Source organism: Rattus norvegicus, chromosome 15 (assembly GCF_036323735.1).
Source record: "Rattus norvegicus strain BN/NHsdMcwi chromosome 15, GRCr8, whole genome shotgun sequence".
In the NCBI taxonomy this organism is placed as follows: Eukaryota; Metazoa; Chordata; class Mammalia; order Rodentia; family Muridae; genus Rattus; species Rattus norvegicus.
The window spans coordinates 25,769,842-25,790,309 of NC_086033.1; the positions used below are offsets into that span (position 1 = coordinate 25,769,842).

Here is a 20,468-nt window from a genome sequence, read left to right on the forward strand (position 1 = left end):
TGGTTTCATGAATTGTGTAATGAGGGCTGTTATAGTTACTAAGGCAAAATCGAAGCCATATTTGAGGAATATCAGAAAATAATGCCACCCATCAAAGACTTGGAAGTCTCATGTGTTGAGATTTCCAACACATCTCCCTTTAACTCTCCTATTTGGCAACTAGAGAATACAAATGTGTCATAAAGAGTGACAGTTTACTATTGAAAACTTAGTCAAGTAGTAGTTCTGACTGCAGTTTTGGTGCCAGATATGTGTTCTTATTTGAGCAGATTAACACATACCCTTGTACATAGTATTGAGTTACTGTTATAGCAAATGCATTTGTCTTGGTAATGTCTGTAAGAATAACCAGAAGTAATTTGGTTTCAGTAGATACAAGGTCTTAAGTTCTCATATGTCATATGACAAGCCAGAGATCCAGTGGCAAGTTGACTACATTGGACTTGAAAATAACCGGCATTAAATAACCCATAAGCATATAAAATATTTGGTACGCCTCTAAGATTTTTTTAAATTTAATCATTTAAGGTGGAAAGCTTCACCCTAAACAAGGGGTGGGGAATGTCATGTGGAAAGATCCACATTCCATTGTTCCACATGTTCTGGTGACAACCTATATTGAAAAAAATGGAAAGAAGGGAGCATGTGGCACTTACCCTCGCTCTCACTAAAAAGTTCATTCCTTCACTGGTATTAAAGCTTATTTCTTCTGTATTGTGGTTTGGTGAAGATTAGCTAAAACATCCAGTCTCAGGGAAAAAACAATTATTTGATTCTTGGACTTTCCTTTGGGAGACAGGAATAGTAATTTCATAATCTGTAAACCACTCCGATAAGTCACGTACACACACACACACACACACACACACACACACACACACACACACACAGAGTCACACACACACACACACAACACACACACACACACACACACACACACACACACATACACACACTTCATCAGTTCTGTTCCTTTAGAGAATACAGACTAAGGAGGTACATAATATAAATTTTAATTGTGCCTGACAACTTTTTTTAAAAATGTATTAAAATTATGAGTAATGAGGATTTTTCTCTGGAATCATGCTTAATTTTACTCAGGAACTTTTTTTCATGTAATTACCTTGCATTTAAGACAAAGGTCACCTCTATAACTTAAATATTTATAACACAAACAAAGGTGATTTGCATGATTCTAGAATCCCCTGGAGAGTCTTCATTCTGACTCAATATGTGGCTGTTTCACAGAGATCCTTAATTTTTCCCAGGATTTACATGACTGTTTCTCAGTTTCCTCAAGGCTGATTTCACATCTTCATTTCTCAGAGAATATATGATAGGATTCAGTAAAGGTGTGCAAATGGTATAGAAGACAGAAAGGAACTTATCCACAGACAATCTGCTGAAAGGCCATATGTAGAAATAAATACAGGGCCCAAAGAAAAGAATCACCACAGTGATATGAGCCGTTAGTGTAGAAAGTGCTTTTGATGACCCACTAGAGGACTGGCGTTGGACAGTGACCAAAATGATGATATAGGAAATAACTAAAGCCAGGAAACAGCTCAGTGATATCAGGCCACTGTTAGCCAAGGTCAAAATTTCCATTCTGTATGTATCCATGCAGGCAAGCTTTATCACCAAGGGAAGATCACAAAAGAAGCTATCTACCTCATTGGGACCACAGAACGGCAGATTCACTGTAAATGCCAAATGGCTCACCGAATGAAGAATACCTACTGACCAAGAAATTGACACAAAAATTATACATACCCTCCGATTCATAATTAGATTGTAGTGCAGTGGCTTACATATTGCTACAAACCTGTCATACCCCATAGCTACAAGCAACATCATTTCGCTCCCAACAAAGCTATGAAGAAGAAATATTTGGGTCATGCAACCCTCAAAGGAAATAGTTTTGAGTTCAACAAAAAAGTCCACAAGCATCTTAGGAGTGGCAAAGTTAGACTGGCAGATGTCAATGAATGAAAGGTGACCGAGCAAAAAGTACATAGGAGAGTTCAAGTGTGAGTCAGCGAAAATGATGACAATAATCATGACATTACCCAACACTGATGTCACATAGATGACAGAGAAGATAGTAAAAAGCAGAAGCTGAAGTCCCCAAGATTTAGAAAGTCCCAGAAGCACAAACTCAGATACTGTGGATTCATTACTGTGAGCCATGTATCCAATGTAAAGTCACCTAAATGAAAATCAAGAAAATATTACCATCACTTGCCTACCATTATACCTTATTCATAAAGAAAAGGGTGGTGAGATTTCAAATGTAACTAACTAATTTCAATATAAATATATGGAAAGGGGAATTTAAGATGAGAAATAAGTATGATGAAATGTCAATAATACAATAAAAATGCAATTTATTCATTTTATCTTAAGGTTTTGTCGTGCTTTTAGCATTTTGGTTAATATACACATAAGTCATGCAGAAGACTTCATGAAATTTGCTGACATTAATTAAAAACAAAATAAATATTTTAGTTTGTGATAAAGAACACAGTAATTTGAAAGCAGGAAACGAAAAGTTTATTAACTTCTCTCATTTTCTGAAATCAAGAAAATATTTTCATCACAAAAATTAGAAATACTAACCTAAACCCCATTTCAGTGTGCAAAGTAAAAGGCATATATTTGGTAATAAGGAAAGACAAAGAGCTGAGAGATGGGATGGTGAGGGGTCGAAGAGGAGTAGGAAGCAGAATAAAACCCTGTGATAGGCTTAATGTTAAGGTTTTAGCATCACTTTTTGCTAGACTCAACCAGGGCAAAGTGGCAAGCCTTGAAACCATATATTTTGTTGAAATCAAACAAAAGAAAAAATAAATTCAAAAGTTTGCATTTATATACATTTGTAAAAATACACACATGGGTGCGTTTGTGTGTGTGTGTGTGTGTGTGTGTGTGTGTGTGTGTGTGTGTGTGTGTTGTTTGACAATTACCAAATGAAAAGATGCTGTCAGCCTGAAATGGTTGGGGACATGGCGACGCAGGGTTTAACAAGAGTAGCTGTGAGTAGCAGGAAAGGGGAAAGTAATGTAATCCTATTTAATCAAAAACATACTTTTAAAAAGACTCATTTATATTTAAAAATGTATTTGCTTCATATCTACTAATCAATAGTGTTTTAAGTCTTCATATTTAAGAAGATAACAAACAACTGGAAAATACTGTTCACTGTCTCCTATAATTTCAAATTTCAAGTTGAAATTCAATGCTATAACTCATTTTCTTCCTAATAACTAAAATAACTTCCCACTAGTGAAGATTAAAAAATTTGCCACTTTCAAGATATGTGATTGAACACAGAATTGAATGTCCCTCAAATTACTTCCATTTCTACAACTTCTAAACACAAAGGAGTGGGTTGGGGATTTAGCTCAGTGGTAGAGCGCTTGCCTAGCAAGCTCAAGGCCCTGGGTTCAGTCCCCAGCTCCGAAAACAAGAAAAGGAAAAAAAAAGATTTACTAAACACAAAGGAGTTATACTATGGCACCATGTAGAATGTATGTCCCTATACCCAGAATAGCTCTAAACATTTAGTTAATGAATCTTTCATTGCTACTGTGCCTCGGGAAGAGGAATTTTCAGATTTCTAAATATCTCATAGAACTCTTCTTTGTGAAATAGCAAGCCAGCTGCAAAAATCTTTATTATTTCATCAATGCATCAGTCAAATTCTGAAACAGTGCCCATGCCCAACTGTTTTTGTCCTCATTTTAACTCATAATGTCTGTCTCATACTCACTACAAACCTACAAGCAAAACTTACTATTCCGTTGATAGTAACCCCATTCTTCATTACAGCAAACTCTGATGGTCAATAAACATTTGTTCATTTAATACCTAAATAGAAAGCATTAAGAAAAAGTTGCACAGGAACAGATAATGATTGTAACACAGTTCCCTGTGCTTATCAGATTCTGAGCCAAGTCCTCTAAGATTATCCAAAAAGTAATCCAAACAGAGAAGTGGAGAAACAATTTTCCTGCACTGGATGGAAATCCCAACCAAACTGAAGCAACATCCTCCAGGGGTTAACCTTTGCATTAAAACATTTACCAATTGTGTTTGTAAGCAATATGCTCAAAAATCCAAGTTTTGCACTTACAGTTTTAAAAACTTCCTTTAATTTTCTTTGCTTTCATCAAATTTAGCATTCTAAGGTTTGTAGGTAATTATCTTCTATGAGTCTTCATGTTGAAAACGTCCAAATATTCATTTAATTTAGTTTTTCTTGTCTTGCCATCAACCTCGCAACTGAAACAGCCTAAGGCGGTGCCATATAAAGCTTTAAAAGTTCATCCCAAGAAGCTGATTTTATAGAGGAAGAAATCTGCCTCTAGAGACATGTGGTAAGCCTTAAGCAAGAGTGACTTTTGTTTGCTGAAATAACTTTTATGGGAATAAAAACCCTGGGATTATTTTTTCTGGTTGTTGGAATTAGATAATTGACACATATAAAATCCAGAAATTGCTTAATACTAAAAATTCAGTTGTAGAAACGATACTTTTAGCCTCTAATTTGTGATCAATAAGAGATCGTATTGCTTTAAGGTAGTGACTGTGTATAGAGAGGAGGTATCTACAAGCAGTCAAATTTATTGCCTAGTTCTATCATCTGGATTAGACATTCATAATCATTTTCACTTAAAAAATGGCTCTTCAAGCATTTGAGGTTTCTCCTTTTTTCTCCATATATCAATAGTCTTTTTAGTGCATTTAATATAAGATTTTCATATTTCCAATACTCTGATGTATATTTCCTTTGTTTATTTTTTAAGCAACAAAATTGAAAATAAGATCTTCTGTTACTGGGTCTATGTAATATTTACATTTGTTTATTTCATGAGTACACACACACACACACACACACACACACACATATATATATATATATATATATATCCTCTAGAAAAATATTAAAAATAAGAATGGACCTACAACATGACATGTATACTTAGGCAAATATAAATTTGGCTGTGTTTCAAGCTGTCTTGTTTCTAAAGAATCAGTTTATTTTATCAACATGTTTAATAATAAATTATTCTAAATTTGTATGCAGTTTCATTTTATTGAAATGCTTAATTCTGCTTTAAAAACAATAATGTTTGAAAAGTCTCCAAACCTCATCAACTTGAAAACAGTGATAAAAATTTGTATTGGAAAAATGCAAATTAAGATTAGAAAAATGCAGTAATCTAAACTGTTACAAGAACCAATGTTTGAAATGATCATTGAGCCAAATAATACTGTAGAATATTCAGGGGGTAATGATACAATTGCATTTGAATTTTTATAAAGAGAAACAGGCACACTTAGAAGAAGAGTTTAATATACTTACAGAATTGATGCAAAATATAAACTGTATAATGGCAGAAACACTGGTAAGTTTGGGACTTATAATTTTAGAATTCTATTCCCTATTCTTGAATATTTGACATTGAATGCAAACTACAAAATAGAAATAATGTACTTTTAAAATAAAATATCTATTAAGCTTAACTATTAATGGAATATAGATAATATTCACATACACATAAATGATAAAATATGAAATATCTGAAAAAGTCACTCATATAAATTCATAAAAACAGAAAAAATTAAATTTCTATCAATGCTAAAAAATATCACTAAAAGTCATAGAAAGTTGAGTTTCAGTAAGTGCTTAAACATTTTTAAGCTAAACAATGCAGATGTAAATATAGGGCATCTTCTCTAGGAAAATAGTAGAATTATATTTGGTATTATTATATTTGATTCAGTCAAATTGTGATACCTAATCTTGGTTGTCAACTACAACTGGAATGAGTTACACACATGCAGTTGAACACACCTGTGAGGGATTTTCTTAAAGGATTATTTGGGGCAAGGAGACTGATCCTAAATATCTGGGCAACCCTTATGGTAGCAGTGCATACATATCACACACACACACACACGCACACACACACACACACTCACAGCAGCACCACCACCACTACTACCAGGGAAGAAGAAAGCTTTGCTTTTGCTTTGCTTGCTTTCATTGTTTATTTTTTTTCTTTATTAACTTGGGTATTTCTTATTTACATTTCGATTGTTATTCCCTTTCTGGGTTCCAGGCCAACATCCACCTAGCCCCTCCCCCTCCCCTTCTATATGGATGTTCCCCTCCCAATCCTCCCCCCATTACTGCCCTCAAGGCAACAATCACGTTCACTGGGGGTTCAGTCTTGGCACGATCAAGGGCTTCCCCTTCCACTGGTGCTCTTACTAGGCTATTCATTGCTACCTGTGCAGTTGGAGTCCAGGGTCAGTCCATGTATAGTCTGTGTAGTGGCTTAGTCCCTGGAAGCTCTGGTTGGTTGGCATTGTTGTTCAAATAGGATCTCAAGCCCCTTCAAGCTCTTCCAGTCCATTCTCTGATTCCTTCAACGGGGGTCCCGTTCTCAGTTCAGTGGTTTGCTCCTGGCATTCGCCCGTGTATGTATTTGCTATATTCAGGCTGTGTCTCTCAGGAGAGATCTACATCCGGTACCTATTGGCCTGCACTTCTTTGCTTCATCCATTTTATCTAATTGGGTGGCTGTATATGTATGGGCCACATGTGGGGAAGGCTCTGAATGGGTGTTCCTTCTGCCTCTGTTTTAAACTTTGCCTCCCTATTCCCTGCTAAGGGTATTCTTTTTCCCCTTTTAAAGAAGGAGTGAAGCATTCACATTTTGGCCTTCCCTCTTGAGTTTCATGTGTTCTATGCATCTAGGTAATTAAAGCATTTGGGCTAATAGCCACTTATCAATGAGTGCATACAATGTGTGTTTTTCTGTGATTGGGTTATCTCACTCGGGATGATATTTTCCAGTTTCATCCATTTCCCTATGAATTTGATAAAGTCATTGTTTTTGATAGCTGAGTAATATTCCATTGTGTAGATGTACCACATTTTCTGTATCCATTCCTCTGTTGAAGGGCATCTGGGTTCTTTCCAGCTTCTGGCTATAATAAATAAGGCTGCTATGAACAGAGTGGAGCATGTGTCTTGGTTGTATGTTGGAGCATCTTCTGGGTATATGGCCAAGAGAGGTATAGCTGGGTCCTCAGGTAGTGCAATGTCCAATTTTCTGAGGAACCTCCAGGCTGATTTCCAGAATGGTTGTACCAGTCTGCAATCCCACCAACAATGGAGGAGTGTTCCTCTTTCTCCACATTCTCGCCAGCATTTGCTGTCACCTGAGTTTTTGATCTTAGCCATTCTCACTGGTGTGAGGTGAAATCTCAGGGTTGTTTTGATTTGCCTTTCCCTTATGACTAAAGATGTTGAACATTTCTTTAGGTGTTTCTCAGCCATTGGGCATTCCTCAGCTGTGAATTCATTGTTTAGCTCTGAACTCCATTTTTTTATATGTTTATTTGTCTCCCTGTGGTCTAATTTTTTGAGTTCTTTGTATATTTTGGATATAAGGCCTCTATCTGTTGTAGGATTGGTAAAGATCTTTTCCCAATCTGTTGGTTGCTGTTTTGTCCTAACCACAGTGTCTTTGCCTTACAGAAGCTTTGCAGTTTTATGAGATCCCATTTGTCGATTCTTGATCTTAGAGCATAAGCCATTGGTGTTTTGTTCAGCACATTTTCTCCAGTGCCCATGTATTCGAGATGCTGCCCCACTTTTTCTTCTATTAGTTTGAGTGTATCTGCTTTGATGTGGAGGTCCTTGATCCACTTGGACTTAAGGTTTGTACAGGGTGATAAGCATGGATCGATCTGCATTCTTCTACATGTAGACCTCCAGTTGAACCAGCACCAAATGCTGAAATTGCTATCTTTTTTCCATTGGATGGTTTTGGTTCCTTTGTCAAAAATCAAGTGCCCATAGGTGTGTGGGTTCATTTCTGGGTCTTTAATTCTATTCCGTTGGTCTATCTGTCTGTCTCTGTACTAATACCATGCAGTTTTTATCACTATTGCTCTGTAATACTGCTTGAGTTCAGGGATAGTGATTCCCCCTGAAGTCCTTTTATTGTTGAGGATAGTTTTAGCTATGCTGGGTTTTTTTTGTTATTTCAGATGAATTTGCAAATTGTTCTGTCTAAATCTCTGAAGAATTGGATTGGTATTTTGATGGAGAGTGCATTGAATCTGTAGATTACTTTTGGTAAAATGGCCATTTTTACTATGTTAATCCTGCCAATCGATGAGCATGGGAGATCTTCCCATCTTCTGACGTCTTCTTCAATTTCTTTTTTAAGAGGCTTGAAGTACTAATTGTACACATCTTTTACTTGATTGGTTAAAGTCACACCAAGGTATTTTATATTATTTGGGACTATTATGAATGGTGTCATTTCCCTAATTTCTTTCTTGGCTTGTTTCTCTTTTGTGTAGAGGAATGCTACTGATTTATTTGAATTAATTTTATACCCAGCCACTTTGCTGAAGTTGTTTATCAGCTTTACATGTTCTCTGGTGGAACTTTTGAGATCACTTAAGTATACTATCATATCATCTGCAAATAGTGATATTTTGACTTCTTCTTTTCCAATCTGTATCCACTTCATCTCCTTTTGTTGTCTGATTGCTCTGGCTAGAACTTCAAGAACTATATTGAATAAGTAGGGAGAGAGTGGGCAGCCTTGTCTAGTCTTTGATTTCAGTGGGATTGCTTCAAGTTTCTCTCCATTTAGTTTAATGTTTGTGACTGGTTTGCTTTACATGGGTTTTACTATGTTTAGGTATGGGCCTTGAATTCCCATTCTTTCCAGGACTTTTATCATGAAGGGGTATTGAATTTTGTCAAATGCTTTCTCAGCATCTAATGATATGATCCTGTGGTTTTGTCCTTTCAATTTGTTTATATAATGGATTACGTTGATGATTTTCTTTTCCTTTTTTCTTTTCTTTTTTTTTTTCGGAGCTGGGGACCGAACTCAGGGCCTTGCGCTTTCTAGGCAAGCGCTCTACCACTGAGCTAAATCCCCAACCCCTATAATTAACATGCTGTAAATGTCTTGATGTTTTTTTGGGGGAGGGCTGGGGACCAAACCCATGACCTTGTGCTTCCTACGCAAGCACTCTACCACTGAGCCAAATCCCCAACTCCTGATGATTTTCCATATATTAAACCATCCCTGCATGCCTGGGATGAAGCCTACTTGATCATGGTGGATGATTGTTTTGATGTGCTCTTGGTTTCGGTTTGCCAGAATTTTATTGAGTATATTTGCATCGATATTCATAAGGGAAATTGGTCTGAAGTTCTCTTTCTTTGTTGGGTCTTTGTGTGGTTTAGGTATAAGAGTAATTGTGGCTTCATAGAAAGAATTCAGTAGTACTCCATTTGTTTCAATTTTGTGGAATAGTTTGGATAGTATTGGTATGAGGTCTTCTATGAAGGTCTGATAGAATTCTGCACTAAACCCATCTGGACCTGGAGTCTTTTTGGTTGGGAGACCTTTAATGACTGCTTCTATTTCGTCAGGAGTTATGGGGTTGTTTAACTGGTTTATCTGTTCCTGATTTAACTTCGGTGCCTGGTATCTGTTTAGGAAATTGTCCATTTCCTGCAGATTTTCGAATCTTGTTGAATATAGGCTTTTTTAGTAGGATCTGATGATGTTTTGAATTTCCTATGATTCTGTAGTTATGTCTCTCTTTTCATTTCTGATTTTGTTAATTTGGACACACTCTCTGTGTCCTCTCGTTAGTCTGGCTAAGGGTTTATCTATCCTGTTGATTTTCTGAAAGAACCAACTTTTGGTTCTGTTTATTCTTTCTATGGTCCTTTTTGTTTCTACTTGGTTGATTTCAACTCTGAGTTTGATTGTTTCCTGCCTTCTACTCCTCCTGGGTGTATTTGCTTCTTTTTGTTCTAGAGCTTTTAGGTGTGCTGTCAAGCTGCTGACATATGTTCTCTCCTGTTTCTTTCTGCAGGCACTCAGAGCTATGAGTTTTCCTCTTAGCATAGCTTTCATTGTGTCCCATAAGTTTGGGTATGTTGTACCTTCATTCTCATTAAATTCTAAGAAGTCTTTAATTTCTTTCTTTATTTCTTCCTTGACCAGGTTATCATTGAGTAGAGCATTGTTCAACTTCTATGTATATGTGGGTGTTCTTCCCTTATTGTTATTGAAGACCAGCTTTAGCCCGTGGTAGTCTGATAGGATGCTTCGGAATATTTCTATTTTTCTGTATCTCTTGAGGCCTGTTTTATGACCTATTATATGGTCAATTTTGGAGAAAATACCATGAGGTGCTGAGAAGAATGTATATCCTTTTGCTTTAGGATAGAATGTCCTATAAATATCTGTTAAGTTCATTTGGTTCATGACTCTCTTAGTCTGTCTACGTCTCTGTTTAATTTCTGTTTCCATTATCTGTCCATTGATGAGAGAAGGGTGTTGAAATCTCCTACTATTATTGTGTGAGGTGCAATGTGTGCTTTGAGTTTTAGTAAGGTTTCTTTTATGTATGTAGGTGCCCTTGTATTTGGAGCATAGATATTTAGGATTGAGTGTTCATCTTGGTGGATTTTTCCTTTGATGAATATGAAGTGTCCTTCCTTATCTTTTTTGATGAATTTTAGTTGAAAATTGATTTTATTTGATATTAGAATGGCTACTCCAGCTTGCTTCTTCCGACCATTTGCTTGGAAAGTTGTTTTCCAGCATTTCACTCTGAGGTAGTGTCTGTCTTTGTCTCTGAGGTGTGTTTCCTGTAGACAGCAGAATGCAGGGTCCTCACTGCATATCCAGTTTGTTAATCTATGTCTTTTTATTGGGGAGTTGAGACCATTGATGTTGAGAGATATTAAGGAATAGTGATTATTGCTTCCCGTTATATTCATATTTGGATGTGAGGTTATGTTTGTGTGCTTTACTTCTCTTTGTTTTCTTGCCAAGATGATTAGTTTCTTGCTTTTTCTAGGGTATAGCTTGCCTCCTTATGTTGGGCTTTACCATTTATTATCCTTTGTAGTGCTGGATTTGGAGAAAGGTGTTGTGTAAATTTGATTTTGTCATGGAATATCTTGGTTTCTCCATCTATGTTAATTGAGATTTTTGCAGGATACAGTAACCTGGGATGGCATTTGTGTTCTCTTAGGGTCTGTATGACATCTGTCCAGGATCTTCTGGCTTTCATAGTCTCTGGCAAGAAGTCTGGAGTGATTCTGATAGGTCTGCCTTTATATGTTACTTGACCTTTTTCCCTTACTGCTTTTATTGTTCTTTCTTTATTTTGTGCATTTTGTATTTTGACTATTATGTGACAGGAGGAGTTTCTTTTCTGGTCCAATCTATTTGGAGTTCTGTAGCCTTCTTGTATGTTTATGGACATCTCTTTCTTTAGGTTAGGGAAGTTTTCTTCTATGATACTGTTGAAGATATTTACTGGTCCTTTGAGCTGGGAGTCTTCACTCTCTTCTATGCCTATTATCCTTAGGTTTGATCTTCTCATTGTTTCCTGGATTTCTTGTATGTTTTGGCCCAGTAGCTTTTTCTGTTTTACATTATCTTTGACAGTTGTGTTGATGATTTCTATGGAATGCTTGCCCTCATTCTTGCTGGCAAATTTATATGTTGTATAACAGAGGCATTCTTTCCCTGGTATTAGAACCTAATTATTTGGGATATCATTATAGATTGAAGACCAGCATCTCTTAACGACTACTCTAGGACACTAGCCAGATCGGAACTGCTGAGACATCTAGCTGTGGTGATAGAACAACTGCTTGCCCCTTCCACCTGGAGAAAAACATTGTTTTCATGGTAATTGCACACTGAAAAAAAAGTTGAAAATCAGACATTACAGAGTCGATTATATATTGGTTTTAGTTTTAGTTTTTGTTATTTATTTACATTCCAAAAGTTTTTCCCCTTCCCAGTCCCTCCTTCCTAAGTTCTTCATCTTATCTCCCTTACCTGGACTCTGAGAGGGTGATCCCCCACCCGTCTAGCCACACCCACCTTAACTCCAAAAGCATCCATCTTCCCTGGGGCATCGAGTTTCCCAGGATTAAGTATATCTTCTCCCACTGAGTCCAAAAAAGGCAGTCCTCTACTACACATATGTTCCAGGGCCACAAAACAGCCTATGTATGCTCCTTTGTTATTTATCTGAGTCACTGGGAACTCTGAGGGGTCTCCGTTAGTTGACACTGTTGTTTTTCCTGTAGGTTACACTTCCCTTTGGTTCCTTCAGTCCTGCTCTAACTCTGCCATGTTGGTCACTGACTTCAATCCCATGGTTGGCTGAAAGGCTCTCAGAACACCCATGCCAGGCTCCTGTCTGCATGCACAATATGGCCTCAGTAACGGTGTCAGGATTTGATGTGAGCACATTGGATGGATCCCAACTTGAGCTAGTCATTGGGTGGCCTTTCTTTCAGTCTCTGCTCCATTTTTGTCTGTGCATTTCCTTTAGACAGGAACAATTCTAGGTTAAAATTTTTGAAGTTGGGTGGGTAGGTCCCTGCATACCTGGGGCCCATGTCTATCAACTGGAGGCGATCTCTTCTGGTTCCATCCTCCTGCTGTTGGTCATTTCTGCTAATGTTCTCCCCATTGAATCCTGGTAGCCTCCATATCCCAGGTCTCTGGGACTTTCTAGCGGTTACCCCTGCCCCCTAACCCCAACTGCTGTATATTTCTGTTCATTCTCCTGGCTTTCTTGGAGTCCCTCCTGTCTCACCCCATACTTGCTCCTGTCTTTCCTTTTCCCCTCCCTGGGTTCTTAATTGGCACTGGTTCCAGACGCCTACAAATAGCACTGTTGCTCTTCAGTAAAAGCATGAGCTTACACAGGTGATTAATGGAGTGTTCATGCAGAAACATACATGTTACTTTTAAAGAGCAAAAGGACCAGACACAACCTGGCTGATGGTTTCTATGATAAGCTTGACCAGGCTATGGTTTCCAGCACAGATGGTCTCAAGTCCCTCCAGTGACAGGTGATCTCCCTAACAGGGGCTGTTCTTGAAACTGGAGATATTCTAGTCTTAACTCTGCTGAGCAGGATGAGATATTTGCATTAAGTTAGGAGAGGAATGTTGTTTCTATGTCGAAAATCTCAGGTGAGATCTCTAGGCAAATTATTTATACAATACTTTAACCCCATGGTACTTAACCCACCCTGTTAGCTTGGCTTCTCTTCTCTTTGTCCACTTACTGGCCATTGCAGCTATACTCTTCCTGGAACCCTGCCTCATCCAATTTCTAAAATGACAATTAGCATTGCAAAATCGCTGCTCATTGGTTTCTTGTTCAATCCCAAACAGTTCCCAACATAGAGGCAGAGGACTATGATGACACCTCCCCTTCATAAAACAATAAGGGGGAGATGTCAGGTTAAGTAAACTATGTGATGGGGAACAGGCCTGGAACAAGAGTGAGATTGACACATGTACAAATCTCATCATGACACTAGCAAGTGCAAGGATCACTCTCTCCCTATTCTAGGCCTGCATGCCACAGTACAAGTAGCCTTGCAACCCCCACCTCCAGCACTACTGAGGAAGTCACATAACTTGGGGCCAAATTAAAGGTTTAACTTCATTTCTCCCTGTAAGGACATATCTTTCTATGCAGATGAAACATTCCCAGCACCTTGGTATGAATCAATAATGTACACTCACTCTGAAAATCCCCCACCTGAACTCAAATGTTTATATAGCCCTTATTACCTATGAATAAAGAGAGCTATTTCGCTGAAAACCATATTTAAGAAGTTTTTTTTCTCCCCCATATTGAAGCCAACCAAGTTCCTGTGAACCCATTCTTCCCCAACAAGTATCATTCCTTCCCTTCAGGCCCTGTGCACAATGGTGACTGAAAGCCCCAAAAGCAGAAACAGAACTGGGCTAGCATATGCTACGACAGACATACCGGCTCATGTCTTTTCATTGGTATTCTTTTTACAATATCACAAAATGGTTTGAATTTAGCAGTTCCTTAACTGATAAGCAATAATGAAACTATAATTCATGGGCCCAGTATAATGGTATTTGATACTAAAGAAATATGATTTTTTATTAAGATGGATTGAACAGAAAGTACTGTCCTGAATTAGGTATCTCAGGTCCACAAAGAAAAAATGCTATAATTACACAATCCTATGTAAATCATAAATTTTTAGTTTTAGATTACTATAAGTTGGAGAGACTTTAGAGGTTAAGGAGGAAAAATGGAGATCACACAGTTGAAAGGATGACTTCATGTATTCAGAAAACACTCTGGGATAAAATGGCAGGAAGGCAAGGTGCTCATATCTATGCAGGAGAAGTATAGGAAAGTGAGGAACCAGGAATCCTTCGAAATACTCAAACAAGCATCTACTTAATGCATTTCCAGCCTTAGACATTCCCCATCCTGAATATATATGCTATTATTTTCTCTTTTTCTGTGTTTTGGTCTTCTGTTTTCACTGGTAGTTCAATTTTCTGTGCCCCCAACAATCACATTCACTCGGGGTGCAGTCTTGGCTTCCCCTTCCACTGGTGCTCTTACTAGGCTATTCATTGCTATCTACGAGGTTGGAGCCCAGGGTCAGACCATGTATAGTCTTTGGACAGTGGCTTAGTCCCTGGAAGCTCTAGTTGTTTGGCATTGTTGTTCATATGGGTTCTCGAGTCCCTTCAAGCTCTTTCAGTCCTTTTTCTGATTCCTTCAACAGGGGTGCTGTTCTCAGTTCAGTGGTTTGCTGCTGGCATTCGCCCGTGTATGTATTTGCTGTATTCTGACTGTGTCTCTCAGGAGAGATCTACATCCAGTTCCTGATGGCCTGCGCTTCTTTGTTTCATCTATCTTGTCTAATTAGGTGGCTGTATAAGTATGGGCCACATGTGGGGCAGGCTCTGAATGGGTGTTCCTTCTGCCTCTGTTTTAATCTTTCCCTCCCTATTCCCTGCCAACAGTATTCTTGTTACACTTTTAAAGAAGGAGTGAAGCATGCACATTTTGGTCATCCCTCTTGAGTTTCATGTGTTCTGTGCATCTACGGTAATTCAAGCATTTGGGCTAATAGCCACTTATCAATGAGTGCATACCATGTGTGTTTTTCTGTGATTGGGTTACCTCACTTGGGATGATATTTTCCAGTTTCATCCATTTGCCTATGAATTTCATAAAGTCATTGTTTTTGATAGCTGAGTAATATTCCATTGTGTAGATGTACCACATTTTCTGTATCTATTCCTCTGTTGAAGGGCATCTGGGTTCTTTCCAGCTTCTGGCTATTATAAATAAAGCTGCTATGAACATAGTGGAGCACGTATCTTTTTTATATGTTGGGGCATCTTTTGGGTATATGCCCAAGAGAGATATAGCTGGGTCCTCAATGTCCAGTTTTCTGAGGAACCTCCAGGCTGATTTACAGAAAGGTTGTACCAGTCTGCAATCCCACCAACAATGGAGGAGTGTTCCTCTTCCTCCACATCCTCGCCAGCATTTGCTGCCACCTGAATTTTTGATCTTAGCCATTCTCATTGGTGTGAGATGAAATCTCAGGATTGTTTTGATTTGCATTTCCCTTATGACTAAAGATGTTGAACATTTCTTTAGGTGTTTCTCAGCCATTTGGCATTCCTCAGCTGTGAGTTCTTTGTTTAGTTCTGAACCCCATTTTTAATAGGGTTAATTGTCTCCCAGCGGTCTAACTTCTTGAGTTCTTCGTGTATTTTGTATATAAGCCCTCTATGTTTTCTAGAATTGGTAAAGATCTTTTCCCAATCTGTTGGTTGCCATTTTGTCCTAACAACAGTGTCCTTTGCCTTACAGAAGCTTTGCAGTTTTATGAGATCCATTTGTCAATTCTTGATCTTAGAGCATAAGCCATTGGTGTTTTGTTCAGGAAATTTTCTCCAGTGCCCATGTGTTCAAGATTCTTCCCCACTTTTTCTTCTATTGGTTTCAGTGTATCTGGTTTGATGTGGAGGTCCTTGATCTACTTGGATTTAAGGTTTGTACAGGGTGATAAGCATGGATCGATCTGCATTCTTCTACATACTAACCTCCAGTTGAACCAGCACCACTTGCTGAAAATGCTATCTTTTTTCCATTGGATGGTTTTGGCTCTTTTTTCTAAAATTAAATGACCATAGGTGTGTGTAGTTTCATTTCTGTGTCTTCAATTCAATCCCATTGGTCTATCTGTCTGTCTCTGTATCAATACCATGCAGTTTTTATCATTATTCTCTATAATACTGCGTGAGTTCAGGTATAGCAATTCCCCTGGAAGTCCTATTATTGCTGAGGATAGTTTCAGCTATCCTGGGTTTTTTGTTATTCCAGGTGAATTTGCAAATTGTTCTGTCTAACTCTCTGAAGAATGGGGTTGGAATTTTGATGGGGATTGCATTGAATCTGTAGATCACTTTTGGTAAAATAGCCATTTTTACTATATTAATCCTTCAAATCCAGGAGAATGGGAGATCTTTCTGTCTTCTGAGATCTTCTTCAATTTCTTTCTTCAGAGGCTTAAAGTTCTTATCATACAGATCTTTCAGTTGCTTGTACAACCCACTTTCCATTTTCTTAATCTCTAGTATATTCTTCTGGTCAACTTTTCCTTAATTTCATTCATTTCTCAGATTAAAAATATGGAGTTCTTGTTATGCTTCCAGTTTATTTACTTAACATAATGCTTAGTATTTAGTTCTACATGTTCTCTAAAAATGGTGATTTGAAAAAAAAAAGATTGCTTGAGACAGATCTTGAGGGTTGCAGTCTTGCTCTGTTACAAGGAAATTTTTCTACTTCTTGGTCAACTAAGGTGTGAGCAACAAACATCACACTCTTGACAATTCAGTCACCATATGACCCTTGACCCAGTGAACTGTACCTTTAAGCCATAAGTGTAAATATGTGTTTCACTGGCAAATTGTTTTTGTCCATCAGGAAAAGAGAAAAGCAATTGATATGCGCGTGTCCTAGTTAGGGTTTAAAATGGTGCAATGAAATATCATGTCCAAAAAGCAAGTTGGAAAGGAAAGTCTTATTTAGCTTATACTTTCATATAATTGTTCCTTAATGAAGGAAAGTGAGGAAAAAATGTAAACAGAGCAAAAATCTGGAGGCAGGAGCTGATGCAGAGGCCATGGAGGGTACTACTTACTGGCTTCCTTCCAATGGCTTACGCAGCTTGCTTTCTTATAGAATCTAAGACAATCTGTCCAGGGGGTCATCACCCATAGTAGCTGGGCCCTTTCCTATCAATCACTAAGAAAATGCCTCATAGTCCTGCCTACAACCAATTCTTATGGAGCCATTTTCTTAATTGACGTTCCCTCCTTTCAGGTGATTTTATCTTGTGTCAAGTTGTCATACAATTATCCAACACAATTGACCAGGGCAACTTAACAAGCATTGTTAGCCACAACCGTTCCTTTATTGTTCACCCCTTATATCACATACAAATAACACAATTCAAAACATTTTATGAACTTAAAATTCCCACAGTCCTTACAAATTAAAACACTTCAAAATTTAATATCTTTAAAAGTACAAAATTTCTTTTCAAACATAAAATCACCTCAAACACTCAATCTCTCCTATAAAATCAATATTAAGTTAAATACTTCACTTAACAATAAAATATCAGGGCACAGTCATCATTAGATCAAAGCAACGTCCCATATGAGGGATTCACTAAAGATCTTCTGGACTCCTCCATACAAAGAACTTGGGTCACTTTTGCATCTCTGCCCTCTGTAGCACACACACAGCTTGTCTTGGGAACTCAGAGACTTCACTGAAAGGCAGCTGCTGTTTTTATGGTTATCCCGTGAGATTGGCATCTTCCAAATTTTAGGATCTTCTGTTACAACCGAGCTTCACTTTCACCAATAGCCCCTCTTAGGCTATCTCCATGGTATCAAGCCTCAATGTCTCTACATGGCCCCTTCAAACCTGGCCTTCAAGTGTTACTGAGGCTACACCTTTAACAATGGCCTCTCAGTGCCATGTCTCAGCTCTTCTCTATGACTCTTTCATAACTTCAAAACCAATACCATCTTGGTGCCTTTTCCAAAAACAAGGTCAGCTGCCTGTATGAGGTACAACTTTGGCTGATTACAGAACTTAATTAGGTAATAAGTTAATAAGTGATGTTGCTTCCAGGTAGGAAATAATAATAAACCTATTGCATTTTTGTTTTGTTTATGTATAAGAAGAAAACCCCCCAAAAATGAAAGAAAGGCTATATCAGACCCTGTTGAAAGGAAATCTCAGAATGTGAACCATTTTTCTGACTTGACAAGCTTGAAAATTCTTAAATGAAGGAAAGGCCAGGTCCCCCTGAGGAAGGAATTTGCAAAAATACCTAAGAGTTTTACCGTTATTCATTTCCCCATCCTTCCCACTAGTGACCTACCACTTTTTACAGCAGTATACTGAGGGAAAGAAAATAATCAGATATTCTAGGATCAACTATATACTGGTTCATAATTGATGATTCAACAATACTCAAATAAAAATATTAAAGTAAGAGCTTATGGCAGTCAGAAATTGAACCTTAAACCCAATTTACAGTGTTTCCTGAACCCAGTGTAGTTATTCCCCAGTTCTGGATGGTATATTTTGGATAGATGAATAAAAATATCAGGAGAATTCTCAGATTGGTTTTTTGAATTGTGTAATGAGGACTGTTATAGTTACTAAGGCAAAATGGAAGCCATTGGAGTTACCTTTACAAGGTAAAATAGTGAGCCAAAAAAAAATCATAACCCAGGAGGAATTTCAGAAAATAATGCCACCCATCAAAGACTTGGAAGTCTCAGGTATTGGGATTTCCAACACATCTCCCTTTAACTCTCCTATTTGGCAACTAGAGAATACAAATGTGTCATAAAGAGTGACAGTTTACTATTGAACACTTAGTCAAGTAGTAGTTCTGATTGCAGTTTTGGTGCCAGATATGTGTTCTTATTTGAGCAGATTAACACATATCCTGGTACATAGTATTCAGTTGCTGTTCTAGCAAATGCATTTTTCTTGGTAATGTCTGTAAGAATAACCAGAAGTAATTTGGTTTCAGTAGATACAAGGTCTTAAGTTCTGATATGTCATATGACAAGCCAGAGATCCAGTGGCAGATTAACTACATTGGACCATTTCTTTCATGAAAAGAACATCGAATGAAATAAATACTTGGTTGCATTGTATATTTGCCTTCCCTGAATTTAATGCTTCTGCCAAAACTAACATTTTGGACCTATAGAATGACTTGTCCACCATCATGCTATTCTACACAGTACTCCCTTTGACAAAAGAAATCACTTCACAGTTAGAGAAATGTGCTCACAGTTATGGAATCTATTGGTCTTATCATGTTCCACACCATCCTGAAAGAGCTGATTCTGTAGAACAATTGAATGGCCTTTTGAAAGTATAATTACAGAGTAAATTAGTTGAAAGTAATCTGTAGGGTTGTTGGACATGGTTTTTGAGAAGGTGGTACATGTTTGGATAACAATCCAATATATGATATGGTTTCTCCTTGAATCATGACCCAAAGGTCCAAGCAACAAGGTACACAACATAGAATATTTTACTCACTATAACCCCTAGTAATCCCTAGGAAAAATTCTAGTTCATGTTTCCTTGACCTTAAATCCCTCTAACCTAGAAGCTTTGGTTCTAGAGAGGAGAGCACCTCTGCCAGGAAAGAGAACAAATATTTCATTGCACTAAAAAGCTCAGAAATCACTATGGCTACAGTGGGCTTCTGATGCCCTTCAGGTCAACAGGATAAACAAGAAAGAGTAAGGTTAAGAGTAGCTATTTATCAGGTTACTAAGGATGAATTGTACTGTTTCTCCACAATGCACATATGAAGAATTATGTCTGTAGTACAGGACACTTTATGGAATCTCTTAGTGTTACTGATGATTAAAGTCAGTGAGAAACTACAACAACCAACTCCAAGCAGAATAACAAAAAGCCCAGACCCTTTAGGAATAAAAGATTGTGTCAGCCTTCCAGGAAATGAAAACAACCTCCCAGACGCTCAGTATGGGTAGAGAAAATACAAAATGGGTACTACAGATATATAGTTATTAATATGAGCTAAAGCTCATGACTTATTTCAGAAATGAGGATTATAATTTCTATGTTTCTGTCATATTTTGTTAAGAATGTGTTTGTACAGATAGTTGTGCTTTTTTTCACCAATTGCTTCATCATGTAACATAATATTAGTTAAGAGAATAGTAGTGGTTATTATATTTAAATTTTTAGACACTAAAATGTTCCTCAAGGTACATTGCCACCTATTCTAGAATTTGTAATGCATTTGCAGTTATACGTGAGATGGCTTAACTATATTATGCTTAGTGTAATTTTGTGACCTGGTTAACATATAATGTATTTGTGATTTTTTTTACACGGGATAGTTATATCATGTTAGACATATGATGTGGTTATTGTTTTGATTTGAGAACTAAGCATGATATGAGGTAAAATTGTGTGCAGAGA

At 37.5% G+C, this 20,468-nt stretch overlaps 1 protein-coding gene across 1 annotated transcript; it reads right to left on the bottom strand.

The window, feature by feature from the left end:
• Window positions 1-1,254: 1,254 nt before the first annotated feature.
• Window positions 1,255-2,190, bottom strand: Or4k1l1 (olfactory receptor family 4 subfamily K member 1 like 1). The gene has a single exon (XM_039094054.1). The coding sequence runs from the start codon at window positions 2,188-2,190 to the stop codon at window positions 1,255-1,257; it is 936 nt and encodes a 311-aa protein (XP_038949982.1).
• Between the last annotated feature and the right edge of the window lie 18,278 nt (window positions 2,191-20,468).